Here is a 14,228-nt window from a genome sequence, read left to right as displayed (position 1 = left end):
ACCGGTTTGACACGCATGTGCATCACAACTGGCAAAGTTAGTTGCACCTTCCCCCCTCACAAAGCCTAACAAAAGCACCTTCAAATGCTTATTGACACCTCCCCCAAGTGATGTACTGTAGAGTCCTGAGACCGATTTCACACACATGTGATAAGTCCTTCTTGGGGATTTGGCAAGAATGACTTCACAGCAAATGTGAATTTCAAGTTTGAAAAAAAAAAACGCATACATGAGTGTTTTTAAGACACCATTATGTGATGCATGTTTTTTATATTTTATCAATTTTTCCATTCTCAAAATCACTTGCTTTTTATTTCTACTGTATATGAAGTGGCATACTCTACTTTTATTTGGGGGTGGCGTGGTTCAAATGGTTCTGATGAACTGATTATTTTTCACACATTCTCATTCTTTTGCAGGCTGCATTGCATTCTGTAGTTCTTTTGTCATTGAGATAGGGGGGATTAGGGCAATCTATTAACTGTTATTATGCACACAGTACAATACGTTTGCACATCCCCCCCCCTTCCTGTAGTGTTACATCTCTCTGCTGTGAAAGAAAAAAAAATGTCACCAGAATTAGTGCATTAAAGGCCTTGAGTATTTAACAATATTGGACTATAACTGCTGTCTAACTATATATAACTGTATAACTACAGTATACACAGTATATAACTATATATATAACTGTATAACTGTGTAAGCGCAGACATAAAATGGTTAAAATGGTTATTCTGAGTGCCATACTTACCTGTACTATACTTACTGTACCTGTACTTACCTTACTACATTACAGTACCTTACTACATTCCGGTGGCACTCCCATAACGCTGTAAAAGAACCGGCAACATGCTGGCAATATAGTCAATATAGTTGTTGCATCTTTGTACAGTGAGTATGCCGTTCCAGAAACTCTTTATTCCTTGTATTAATTCCTCCTTCATCGCATGCCACACAACTTCTATGAGGTTCAAATCTGATGATCTGGAATAGGAGGGGGACAAAATGAATTAGTTAAAGAGATATAAACAGTTTAAAACAATGAGAAACAGTTACTGTACAGTACACTGGAGAACTTACTCCAGTGGTGTCTTAACCCAGTTGATACTGCTCGCAAGAATATAGGTATAGAGGCGGTATGTTTAGGGTCAATGTCCTGGTAGAAACGGTGACCACCAGATGGGAAATCATGCCTAATGTATTCAACAATATTGGTGACAATTTGCTCTTTTAAAAATACTTTATCCATGCAGCATGTGACTTTGTGCATCATTTTACCCTCAACCATGATCATGCATCCTGGTCCACGTCTAGAGATCGCACCCCACACATGCATCTTCAGTGGCTGCTTGGGCCACGGCTTCAGAGATAGGTGTCCTTTTGTGTAGAATGCAAAAGTGGAAAATCTCTCAAGAGCTACAGTTGTCTCGTCAGAAAAGATGACATCCTGAAAAGTCTCGCCACTTTCGATCCATGCCCGTTCTTGGTCCACTCTTTTTACCTTGTTGACATCCCTTATCATTGGATACACTCTGTAATGAGAAGGAAGAATTTTACAGGTACAGTAAAACCACACTTTTACCTACTGTACAGTACTAACTACAGCACAGCACTCTGCATACAGTACAGTACTATTGCAATATACTGAACTTTATTACTACTGTGTACTGTTCTGTAAATTATTCACGGGGTATTACAACTGTATACTGTACTATATTTAGTACTATATGCAATATACAGAACTGTACTTTGTTACAGTAAGACACTTATTTTACACGTCCATATTTCCATCCCAATTGGCGTCTCATCATCCTGATGCTGGTCTCAGATGCTGTGGTATATGCTTTCTCTAGAGCAGTCTTGACTCTTGTTGCACAGCGTTAATCATTTTCCTCACTGATTTGTCCACCAGATGCTTTGTTGTCCTACAGTGTAAAGGAAAAGTAAACAATTTATTACAGTAGGCCCAAAATTAAGTCAATACAAATACATGACATACAGTACTTTATACAGTTTTCTACAAATTGCGAGGAAAAAAGTAAACACTCAAATGCATTTTAATATGCAAGACGTTTTTAGAGTAATACAGTGCAAGTTTTTTCTCTAAAATAATTGCAAGGAAACAAGTAAACACACAAATGAATTTTGATACTGTAGGCAAGAAGCTTATACCAGTAATACAGTAATTACATACAGTAATGAAAACAAAAATACTTACTCTGTTGTGATTGTGGGACTCCGCTTTACACTTTTCGTCTTACCATGGGCATGATAAGTGACAGTGCTTTTTGCTAAAACGAGGCCCGAAGAACGTAACCAGCTTTGGATCTGTAAAATTCCGTGTCCTTTCTTGTACATATCCTGTATTCTCATGCTGAGATCCTTTGAAACAAGTTTCCCCGGCATTGCTGCTTTAGAAAAGAAATCAAGCATAGAGGAATGTATATTCAATGTGCATTGAATTAACAAAAGTAATGCTGTATTTATACAATGTGATGGACCTCGCTTGACAGGTTAGGCAGTGCACACCCACTTTTAACACCTGCAATTCGTGTCCATGCCCGCCAACAAATTCAAATAGGGACACGGTGCATATTAGTTGACACAAATTGCATAGCCTCCTACATGCTGATCTCTATCTGAATGAACTCTTGTCCAGATACTATATTGTGTATTCTTCCATCTGCATCCATGGATCATCCCGGATTCTATGGACGCAGAAACCTGCTTTCTTCTGCTGTACCGACCACGAGAAAGTGAAAGACGGAAGCTGTTTCCAAGCCAAAGCCAAAGGAGAATAAAGAAAATGTTCCGAAAGCTCCCAAGGCAAAGAACCCTGGTCCTTATTATGTGAGGAAGAAAATGGCTAAAATCACCATCGATCAAACTGTTTGGCCGGGCACCAGAAGTGCTCCCGCACCCACTGAAGCGGACATCCCGAACTTTACACTGCCATCACCCACCGCCACTGATTCCAAAACATCCGCTGGTTCTGACCCTTTGTCCACCGATGCTCATCCGGAAACTCCCAGCTCACCTGCTCCAGCACCCATCCACGCCAATGTTTGTCCTGAAGCCCCCAGCTCACCTCCTCCAGCACCAAGCCACGCAGATGTTCGTCCGGATGACACCAGCACTCCTTGCACCATGCACGCCGATGCTCGTCTGGAAACCCCCAGCTCACCTGCTCCAGGATCCATCCACGCCGATGCTTGTCCGGAAACACCCAGCTCACCTGCTCCAGCACCCATCCAGACCGATGTTCATCCTGAAGCCCCCAGCTTATCTCCTCCAGCCAGCTTACCATGGTCATCTGGGAGACACCAGCACTCCTTGCACCAGATTCAGCTTGATCATCCACATGCTGAATGTTTTCAGTGGTGTTGAAATCACTGACAACTCAACAGAGCAATACAGGGGCCGAATGGAGGCCAAGATTTATCTTCTTTTGGAGACCATGGTGAGAAGGAGTGGCTCAGTGAGTAAAGACACTGACTGACACTGAGATTGCTGGAGGGGAGCCTGGTTCAATTCCCGGTGTCAGCTCCTTGTGACCTTGGGCAAGTCACTCTATCTCCCTGTGCCTCAGGCACCAAAAAAAAAAAAAAACATAGATTGTAAGCTCCACGGGGCAGGGACCTGTGCCTGCAAAATGTCTCTGTAAAGCGCTGCGTACAATTAGCAGCGCTATACAAGAACATGCTATTATTATTTATTATTAATATGGATAGGTACATGGGTGGCATGGGTGTTCATTTGGATAAGATTGAGAGGAACATCACAGGGCTCTATTCTTTGCTTGGAGTCCCTGCCCCTGTATGTCTGACGCAGGAGCAGGAAGGTGGCCTGGAAGCACCTTATTCTCCAATGGACGAACCACATATCCCCTCCTCCCTTCCCCCCCTATCCCCCTCTATTGCACCCTCTCAATTCCTGGATTTGACCTTTACGCTTCCAACACCAAGCACACCACGGGACCCCCCTGTCATGGGAACTTGTGAGAGGCTCTAGTAATACACACACAAAATATCTCTGGGTTGAATTGAACACGACTTAGATATGATAAATTAGAGTTTATTCCTTAAATAAGGTGAACACACAAGATATACAAATAACAGGCAAAATATACACTTACATAGGGTTGGAATGGGGATGATGAAGTAATCAGGAAACAGGATTAGCAATTCATCAGGCATCAAATAGTTGGTAAACTTGAAGTCACGAAAACACGAACACTGAGTATAGGCTGGACACTGGTTTATATGCAATTTCCAGTCTATACCTTATTATTGAGTGTAGGCCATTGGAGAACAATTACCTGCACCCAATCTCTCCTTGCCACCTCACCTGAGGGGCACCTTAACACCCGCCCACTGGGTGGATATTATTCTAATCAGGGGGCTTAATTCCTCAGCCCCCTCCCACAAGTCTGGTGTCTTAAAGTCTTGCTTGGCCAGGATACCCTTTGTCCAAAGTGTGAATTACCACACTTAATCTCAAGTACCCATGTCCTGCCTTCTGTTGTGCTTGCATACACAAGCAGGGTGGGGGAGTCTTTGATCAGGAGTTTATGATCAACCATTTGTCTGTCATTCTGATCATTAACATAGCATATGGGCTCTGAGTTTTCATACCAGACCCAAAATACAATTCATAGTTTAATACATTCTCATATTAAAATAATCCGTTCTGCTGCGCCCAGTGGGCTGATACTTGCCAATCCCTCATGCCGGAGGGGATCCTCCATAGTGGCCAAGTTTCAGCTCTCTGCGACCCCCAGAACCGGAGATACACACATGCAGTTTAAAACACTTTTCAATTTAATACAGGATTCTCCATTTTAAAATGAATCTCTGCCTTTCACTCTTTTCCCATTGAAATCAACGGGCTCCGCCGCCATGGGCTTTCAATGGAGCAACTCCGCCGTTGAAGTCAATGGGTTCCGCCGCCATAGACTTTCAATGGGGCAACTCCGCCATTGACGTCTATGGGACTTCTCTGCCATAGCCTATACTCCGTCTGGTTGTTCGGAGAGGGTTGGAAGTGGCCATGCATTCATGCCGGAACCGTGGCTACATGCGACCCAAATCCCAGCCCTTTGATACTCCCAGAACCGGAGATATGGACTTACACTTTTTACAGTTTCGGACTTAGCCGTTTTAACGCCACATGGCTCTTTCCCATTGGAATCAATGGCCGGCACCGCCATAGGAAATGCATGGGCGAGCGCCGCCATTAGATTCAATGGGCCCTCCGCTCTGCCGTTAGAGTCAATGGCGCGACCCTCTTGTTGAGCTCAACCCTTTACGGCGTTCTGGATTCTCGGACCCGGTGGTGGTCGAGTGTGGGGAGGCCTAGGAGCTAGGGGCAAAAAGAATTTTATTTCTAGGTGCCCTAGAACCTAAGGTTCCCACGCCAATTGTGGTTGAACTTGAACTCAGTGATAAAGCTCTTTTCAAAGACATTGTATCCACTTTTGCGGTCTGCGGTTTGGATGGCTGCCAACCTGTTCCTGGAGGTCAACGTCGAGGAATCCCCATTGAAGTCAATGGCCCCATTGACTTACAATGGGAAACCGCCGCTCCTCCTCTCGGATGCCACCTGCTGGTCTTCACTGGAAACGGGCCCAAAACCGCCAGATCTGCCATTGGAATGCATGGAGCTGCAATGGCGACCTATGGAAGGCTGCAAAATGGAGCCTGAAAAGGTGGGAAAAGGGAACAAAGGGCTATAACCACTGAATTAACATTAACCCCTTCCCTCCCGCATCAACCCCAGTGTATGTGTTGGTGCAAACACTGGGATGAGAACAATACATTTTTACAGGGGAATATACATTTGGATTCTGAAGCAGGGTAAAAACACATTACTGGACCGCAGTCCAGTTAACCCCTTGCTTCCCAAGTGAGAGCAGGGGGTGGCCAAATGGGGTGTAACCCCTTTAATACCGGGCCAAACCCCCTCTACCATGACACCCACCCCCACCCAATCACCCCTTCCATCTGCAGAATACACGTATACCCTTCTGGTGGAGCAGATGACAACCCTGGTAAGGCCACGACAGGAGGAAAGCAACCTCCCAGACCATCTACCCCGCCCACTACCAGAAGCCCACCCGCTCTAACACCCAGGTTTGTAACACTCCCAGACATCATCTTGAGAGAATTGCCCCAGAACATCTGGGATAGATACCAGATCAGATCTGCTGGTCTACCCCAGAAATATGCCCTGTTCATCTTTAAACACCACATCAGTTTTGAGCAGTACAGCAAGGGGACCCAAAATGTCAAGTTAATGGAATAAATACAAGAAGGGTCTCCCTGCAAATTTAAGGAACACAATTATGGAAGAAGTGAGGCGCTATTTTAGTGTTACCACACTTTATGAGAACTGTGAGAGACATAATCAATGGCCTTTTGAGGCATACAAGGGCTCTTCCCTGGAAGTCCACCGACTTGTTTGACGATTTCACGATGTGCTCACCACAAATAAGGTGTGACCACGGGGCTGAGGTAGGGATGGATATAAACACCACCCAGGCGTGTCTGGAGTGTAGGCTGGTCAAGATAGCCGGGTCAGGGTTAGAGAGGTACGGATAGTCAATATAATTGCCGGGGTCTGGGTTGGAGAGGTACAGATCGTTGTAGCCGGGGTCCAGGTTGGAGAGAGGAGAATTATCGTTGTTCGGGTGCCGAGGTCGGGGTTGGAGAGGTGCGGATTGTCGTAGATAGCGGGGGTCAGGAGTACAGAAGAGCGGAGTACAAAACAACCAGGTAAATAACAGAGAGCTGCAAACAAGAGGAGAAGACATGACTGCAAGGCTAGGAAGCAATGAACAAAACGGAACATAGGATTATGCTCAGCCAATTTGCCAGTGGGGCAGCTGAGCATAAGTAGGAGAGTGCAACCAAGAGTAACCTGCTTTCTCCTTACCTAGACCCATGACCTGGTGCTCCACTCCCGGCAGCACCAGGTCACGGGTCTAGGTAAGGAGAAAGCGCGCTGAGGAGGGCACGAGTCACAACACCACTGATGCTAGTTATAAATTTATTTTAAAATATAGATACGCCGCCAATGTTTTTAATCTAAAAAAAAAAGTCAATTGTTTTAAATTGTTTCATTGTTTAATGCATTTAGTGCTTCAAAAATAATTTTCTTCTATTTCTGTGTTGCATGTGCATGTCTGGAGATGGGTTAAGACAACATGCAGGAAATCCCCCCTCCCCCCCTTGGTACATGAAACTCTCCCACCAATACTGCCAGGTAAGACACAGTGCTCCAATCCATGCATGTCAATTCCCTTCCTCCAAACCCCCAAAAACCTAATGTACAGTAAACCTCTAATCCTAATATAAAGTGCTGTACCCCATGGCATTCATGCTTAGTCTACTCCAACCCCCCAAAAAGCAGAAGTTGCTGCATAATAATGGGCTGTACTGGCCTCATCGTATAATCATTTTTTTCTATTTCTGTTTTGCATGTGCATGTCTGGAGCTGGGCGAAGACAATGTGCAGGAAACCCCCCCTTGGTGCAGGAAACTCTCCCACCAATACTGCCAGGTAAGACACAGTGCTCCAATCCATGCATCCCAATTCCCTTCCTCCAACCCCACAAAAACCTATTGCTTTTGTTAGCATGCATCATTTTGTTGGATACAATTTGATTAGAGCTCCTTTTAGCCGAGGAGACAGTAACATTTTCCCAATAGAATGTAACATTGTTGTGGCAATACTAACTTGAAAGTCTGACACATAGTACTGTATACTGTAGCAGCAATACTAAACACTGGTTGAATAAGCCCTGTATGAGTGGCCAATTACTGTACAATAACCCAGTGACTCTTGGTGTACAACAGATCATGCTGCAAACTTGATAGAAGATGCAGGCATATTTTAACCATAATGTACGGCACGATTGATAATATAGAATAGTGTCTCTTTTTTTCCAGACCCAGATGTCCAAGAAGCAGCAGCCATTATGAAGAAGAAAAAGACAAGATTGTAAATTTTGAAGAAGAGGCGATGTTGTATTTTGTATTATTCCTATACTGTACAAATAACATTTTTCATTCTTTAAATATACTTTTTGGTGTGTTCCTGTTTTTACTGTTTATACACTTATAGTAGTACTATACCTAAAGTTATTTGGGCATTTCAACATATAAAAATGTGTCATTGATAAACTGTACAGAATACAGTACTGTACAGTATGTACCCGATAATATATAAATCAAGAAAATAAAAGTGTTTTTTACTATCTAGATACACTGTAGCGACTCCGTGAGGAAATGCACTTACTGTATCTTACTGTGCAGTAATTTAATTAGGAACTTAATGACACGCATGCGCAGAAATGTGATGACACGCATATGTATTTCAACAAGTTCCAATTAGACATACACACATGCACAGAATAAATATTTTACATTCAGAAGAAGAAGCGACGTTGTATTTTTGTATTATTCCTTTTTCCTTTATTATCCTATACAAATACAACATTTAATAAATTTAAAATACTTTTTGTTGTGTGTGCTCATATTTTTAATCTTCTACAGTTAGAGGATTTGTGTATGGCTAAGGAGCCTCAGAAAGGTCTTCTTTCCCATGTACAGTATACAGTATAAACTCGTAACATTAATCTTCAAAATACAATTACACACACTTGAAGTACTGTACGGCAATAAAAGACAGGTTGAATTGCAATTAGATTTTTAAGACAACTCGCGATCGCCCACTTGAGTTTCTCGACTGTATAGCAGACAGCATTAAAATGCCATTTTCTGCACTCGATAAAAACACAAGTAAACACGCGTCTTAACGAAGTAAATTTTGAAGAAATCACGCAGCATGACCTGGGTATGCCCAGGTATGCAACCCGTGAAATGTTAGAATAACAGCCGCTGCATCTGTATATTTCTTGCGCAGCAGCTTACTGCTTACTCTTCCTGGATCTGGACATATACTGAGCCTGTGCTTTTTTCATTTATTTCAGTATTTTCCTTGTTTTGAGTTTTGCATAGTCTGTTGGGGACGCAAGGTCTAGGGAAGTACCTTTGGTCCTTCTGGACCTGAGGGAATGGGCCTGAAGAAGGGGTCTTCACCCCAAAACATTGCCCCCCTAATTACCCTCCTCCATTTTGTTCCCCGCCACGTTTTCCCATTATGGTTTTCCTTGTCCTTTTTCCCCTGTGTTTTCCCCGCACCACTTTATTTAGGGTCCATTTTTATTGCCCGCATGTATGACATTGTTCCAAGTTATTACATATTTTTGTCTTCATATTAAATTTTCATTATGGCATATTCCTTGTTTGACATTTTTCTAAAGGGTCAGAGTGCTGGAACACTTTGTTGTATTAGTTAGTGTTTTAGGAGGAATTAGGGTCCTCCTCTGTTCCTTTGGCACCCTGCAAATAGTCTATTTGTTATTTTCTCAGATTGCTGTCTTTTTTTTTTTCTTGTATAGCGCTGCTTGTTTTTACGTAGCGCTTTACAGAGACTTTTTGCCCCGTGGAGGTTATAATCTATTTTTTGGTGCCTGAGGCACAGGGAGATAAAGTGACTTGCCCAAGGTCACAAGGAGCCAACACCGGGAATTGAACCAGGTTCCCCTTCTTCATACTCAGTGCCAGCCAGTGTCATTACTCACTGAGCCACTCCTCCCATTTTTTTTGCTATTATTCCAAGTGTGTGTGTGTTTAAGGCTGCATCCACCCTAGCACTGAGCGGGAGAGGTTGAAGGGGAGGTTGAAGGGGGGAGCGGGGAAAGAGGGGAGCAGGGGGAGGGAGGGGGAGAGAGTAGCAGGGGGAGGAGAGGGGTGCAGGGTGGAGAAAAATGGGGGGGAGGAGAGAAAGAAGAGAAGGGGGGAGAGAGGGGAAGGGTGGAAGGGGGAGAGAGTGGAGCAGGGGGATGGAGGGGGAGACAGGAAAGCAGGGGGAGGGGGAGAGAGGGGAGCAGGGGGAGGGAGGAGGGGAGCAGGGGGAGGGAGGAGGGGAGCAAGAGGAGGGAGAGAAGAGCAGGGGGAGGAGAGGAGTGCAGGGGGGGAGAGAATGGAGAGAATGGGGGAAGGAGAGAATGGGGAAGAGGGGAAGAGGGGGAGAGAAGGAGAGAGGGAAATGGGGGACATGGGGAGAGGCGAGAGGGAGAGAGGGGATCAGGGGGAGGGAGGGGGAGGGAGGGGGAGAGAGGGGATCAGGGGGAGGGAGGGGGGAGAGAGGTGCAGGGGAGAGAGAAAGTAGAGAAGGGTGAAGGAGAGAAGGGGGAGAGGGAGAGAGAGGGGAAGGGGGGAGGTGAGGAGAGAGTGGAAGGGGGAGACAAGGGAGCAGGGGAGGGGGGAGACAGGGGAGCAGGGGGAGAGAGGGGAGCAGGGGGAGAGAATGGAGAGAAGGGGGAAGCAGAGAAAGGAGAGAGGGGGAGCAGGGGGAGGGAAGGGGAGATAGGAGCAGGGGGAGGAGAGGGGTGCAGCAGGGGAGAATGGAGAGAAGATAGAAGGGGGAGAGAGGGTAAGGAGGAGGAAAATGGTGCAGGGGGAGAATGGAAAGAAGGGGGGAAGGAGAGAGAGAGGATGAAAAGGGGGAGAGAGAGGAGGGAAGGGGGAGAGAGAGGAGAAAGGGGGAGAGAAAGGGGGAAATTAGACAATGGAGGAAAGGGGGAATGGGGAGCATGGAGGGAAGGGGGGGATAGGAGAGCATGGCGGGGGGACAGAATGGAGGAGAGGGAGGGAGAGAATGGAGGGAAGGGGGAGGGAGAGACTGGAGGGACACACACAGACAGACACACAGATACTTACACACACAGACACACACAAAGACATTCAACTCTTCCAGCCAGGGCATTATCGGCCAGTAATGTTCTGTTTGTCGGGGATTATTACTTAAATATCATACATAATATCTACATATGTGTGGCCCCCTACCTATGTACAGTACATTTGTATTCGTTTGTGATTAAATATATTGTAACAGGGCAGTACAGTATATATACATTGACATCATTTTAGATAATAGTACATACTTAACTGGGAAAATCTGACATTCAATTTTTGGTATTTTGACACTTCCTTTATTTTCATTTTTTACGCCCTAAAATAGAAGAAAAAATAGATATATACATAAGTTGTCAATGGAATTTAATAAATTATCCAGCTTTGAGATGTAATAATGCTTTTGGGGTGTTTTCTTTGTAAGAAGAGTAATACCTTGTCTTTGAGCATCATTCTAGCTTATTCCAAAGAAGAGAGAATATTACCAGCATACAAAAAGTTAAATAAAATAATACTGAAATCTAGTATTGAACAATGACGCGATAAAAGGCACTTGAGTTGTTTCAACTAGTAGAGTGAGTTCTTTGTGCAATGAATAGATCTGCATTCCACCTGATTCTAGCATATCTGACAAATTGCCCTTGCAGTCTCAGTCACTGAGATACCATTGATGGAGAGTAGGATGGTCATCTATTAAAGTGTTCCGGTGGCAAAGCTAGGGCAGAACTAGTGCAAAAATACTACACCAGATTTATCAAAGGTAACACTTTTGTTTTATTTTAATAGGAATGTTTTTCCTTAATATTCCAAAACCACCAACCTCCCTCCCCCCCCCCACCCTCTCAGTTTTGCAGTTGGGAGACTTTCATAAATGAACCCCTACAGCTTTTGATACATACACATCTTTGTATTAAAAACATTGATTTATATTCATGAAGTTTCACTTTATTATTATTGTATGTCTGGAACGTTCATGATAATCACCAGATATTTTAAACCGATTTACATAATATAAAAAGGTTATTTTTCATGATATTTCTTTATTGTGTTTGCCATATACACTAACATAAACTACTTACTTTTCTTCTCTCCCACCTGTTGGAATTTCTGGAGTTTCTCCCTGGTGATGATGTATCGGAAAATGGCAATCCTTGCAGCTCTGCACCCAATTCTGAACCCAATTGTCCAGAAACGTGTTGGTCCATATTAGGCTTGTCCTGTAGCTTTTCAAATGTGTTTTTCTGCATCTGATGGTGTCCATAGGATCTGAAAGAAATGATTCTATGTTGTTGCAGTTAATTATAAGGCAGAAGGTGTGGCACAGTGTTTGAGTTCTTATGCCGGGATGCACTAAGTGCTAATGCTGGGTTTCATTCTGTTATATATCGTTCAGTATCAAGCATAAAGATACACTTGCCTTCCTTCCGCAATAAACATTTTTCTGTATAACCTCCCCAGTGCCATATTGAATGATATCAAGGACGCTGGTTCATCCATATATTAAGGAGAACAGAGGACACTATATATCTTTTTTACAAAAAGATTTTTTGGTACATTATTGTGTTCTTATTTGAATACTCATGTACTGAGTGATATCATCTATTTAAGGGTTACTCTGATATTGTATATAGAGTGTTATTGTGTTATTTCTCTCAAGTCGCTAGAGTACTAGAGTAGAGTACCAGAGTACTTTGCTCAGGAGGGGATCCTTGTGGTTCTCCACTTGAGGTGCTTTTGCTCTCTATTGTTATTATTATGTGGGAATGACTGTTTACATAATCTTTATATATTTTTAATATGTTTTGGCGATGTGGATGCAAAAGCATTGTGGGGGGTGACTTTGGAATCTCCTGCTGTAATTGACAGCTATACCACTGATGCTAAGGTGCAGTTTGGTGCAGTCCACACACAGGCTCAGGAACAACTATATTGCCTATACCACTTCTTTTTTGGGTGCACCCATTGGAGACCCTATGGGTTTATAAACCCCCATTACTTAATGAGTACAGCGTTACCGTTAACATTACTAAAATGCATAAAGTAGCAAAACAGTAGCAAAATCAGTTTAAAACAATGGCTAGTGAGGGAAAAGGGCATGAAGTGGTTTTCGGCATACACTGTTTTTAGATAGACATAGGAAGCTAAACTAAAAAGTTGTATAAAGCCTGCAAGGTTAAAAGTTCACAGAAATGGTGTGGCAGATGCGGGAGAGCACATAAGCTGCAAGAATTTCCAGCCAAATGACAAGTGTGTCACAAATGGAAAAAGAGCAATCATTTTCCTAAAAAAACTCAAAAAAATAAAAATCCAAACATCCAAGTGATACTTCAAGGAATTATTATGGCAGCAGTCCCATTTGGGCTCTATAAATACTGCTGCTGAAGCACACCAAGACCAAGTATTTACAGAAATAAAAGTGGGTGAACGCCAACCAGATTAAGTTTAACCTGAACACAGACACACAAGTAAATGTAATCTCTGTCCCTGTGTTTAAGCATGAAAAGTTTTCTGAACCAATTGAATTCATCACCCAGACGTTATTAGGGTATGGGATGTAAAAGGTGAACTATGAACTGTAAATGTAAATATAATATGCAAATGTATATGTAGCCAGGTCCCCCTCTGCACAGCGGACCCCCCCCCCTCTCCAGGTACTCACCGCGGCCGGGTGCGAGTGGGTGGACGCGCCTCTTTACTGGCTGGGGAGGCGAGTGGAGCATCGGGTGGGAAGATGCTGGGGGTTGGTGCGGCATCACGGCGCTAAGGATGTAGCCAGGTACTCCCAGCGGCTCCCGTTGCAGAGTGCCGCCATTTCCTATTGCCTTGCGCATGCGCAGTGAGGGCAGAAGTGAGGAGGCGCTCGGCAAGCTTGCGCATGCGCAGTGATAGCACGCAAAACACCACCAATGAGGAGAGGGCTCAAAGCAGGGACTACAAGTCCCATGAGCCTTAGGGGACCCCACGTGACGCCAGGCAAGCCAATAAGGCTGCAGGATCACCCTGCACAGGAGATGGATACATTTCGCGGGGTTTGATACAAGCAGTCGGCGCCAGGAGAGGCTAAGGGGAAGGAGGTGAGGGTGCAGGGGTCAGTGACCCACTGCACTAGGCTAGCAGCCCCCTAGGCCCCAGTTAGCCCTGAGCCCCCCAGTAGTTTATGTTGCTTCAGGGACAGGCCCCAGGTTAAGGACCCTGCCCCTTACTATTACAGTGCTAGTTAGGGACACAGCGGGCGCTGCGCTTCCCATCCAGAGGCTTGGGATCAAGCCTACTCCGGAGAGAGAGAGCGGAACTGTACCAAGGGTGTACCGCCCTGACCGCTCATCTCACAAGAGGAACCGGACGTCGCCCGGAAGTCGTCTGATCCTTTGCGAAGATCTGTTGAACGCCCAGGTGCCGTCGCACTGGGCAGGTATTGTTAAGCACGTGCACCACACAAGTACTCACACATAGTGGCAGCGCTGACCA

General features: G+C 44.5%; 1 protein-coding gene across 3 annotated transcripts in view; it reads right to left on the bottom strand.

Moving 5' to 3' along the window:
* LOC142496976 (uncharacterized) overlaps positions 1-14,228 on the bottom strand; it is a 168,505-nt gene that overhangs the window by 102,313 nt on the left and 51,964 nt on the right. For all 3 annotated transcript variants that reach the window (XM_075604135.1, XM_075604145.1, XM_075604153.1), the window contains exons 8-9: positions 11,840-12,026; positions 11,012-11,079 (exon numbers count right to left, since the gene is read on the bottom strand). In XM_075604135.1, coding sequence (XP_075460250.1) covers positions 11,012-11,079; positions 11,840-12,026 — 255 coding nt within the window. The remainder of the gene's footprint in view (positions 1-11,011; positions 11,080-11,839; positions 12,027-14,228) is intronic.

This window comes from Ascaphus truei, chromosome 1, assembly GCF_040206685.1.
Source record: "Ascaphus truei isolate aAscTru1 chromosome 1, aAscTru1.hap1, whole genome shotgun sequence".
NCBI classification, from domain to species: domain Eukaryota; kingdom Metazoa; phylum Chordata; class Amphibia; order Anura; family Ascaphidae; genus Ascaphus; species Ascaphus truei.
The sequence above is the reverse complement of the archived record's forward strand: the minus strand, read 5'-3'. Positions and strand labels throughout refer to the sequence as shown.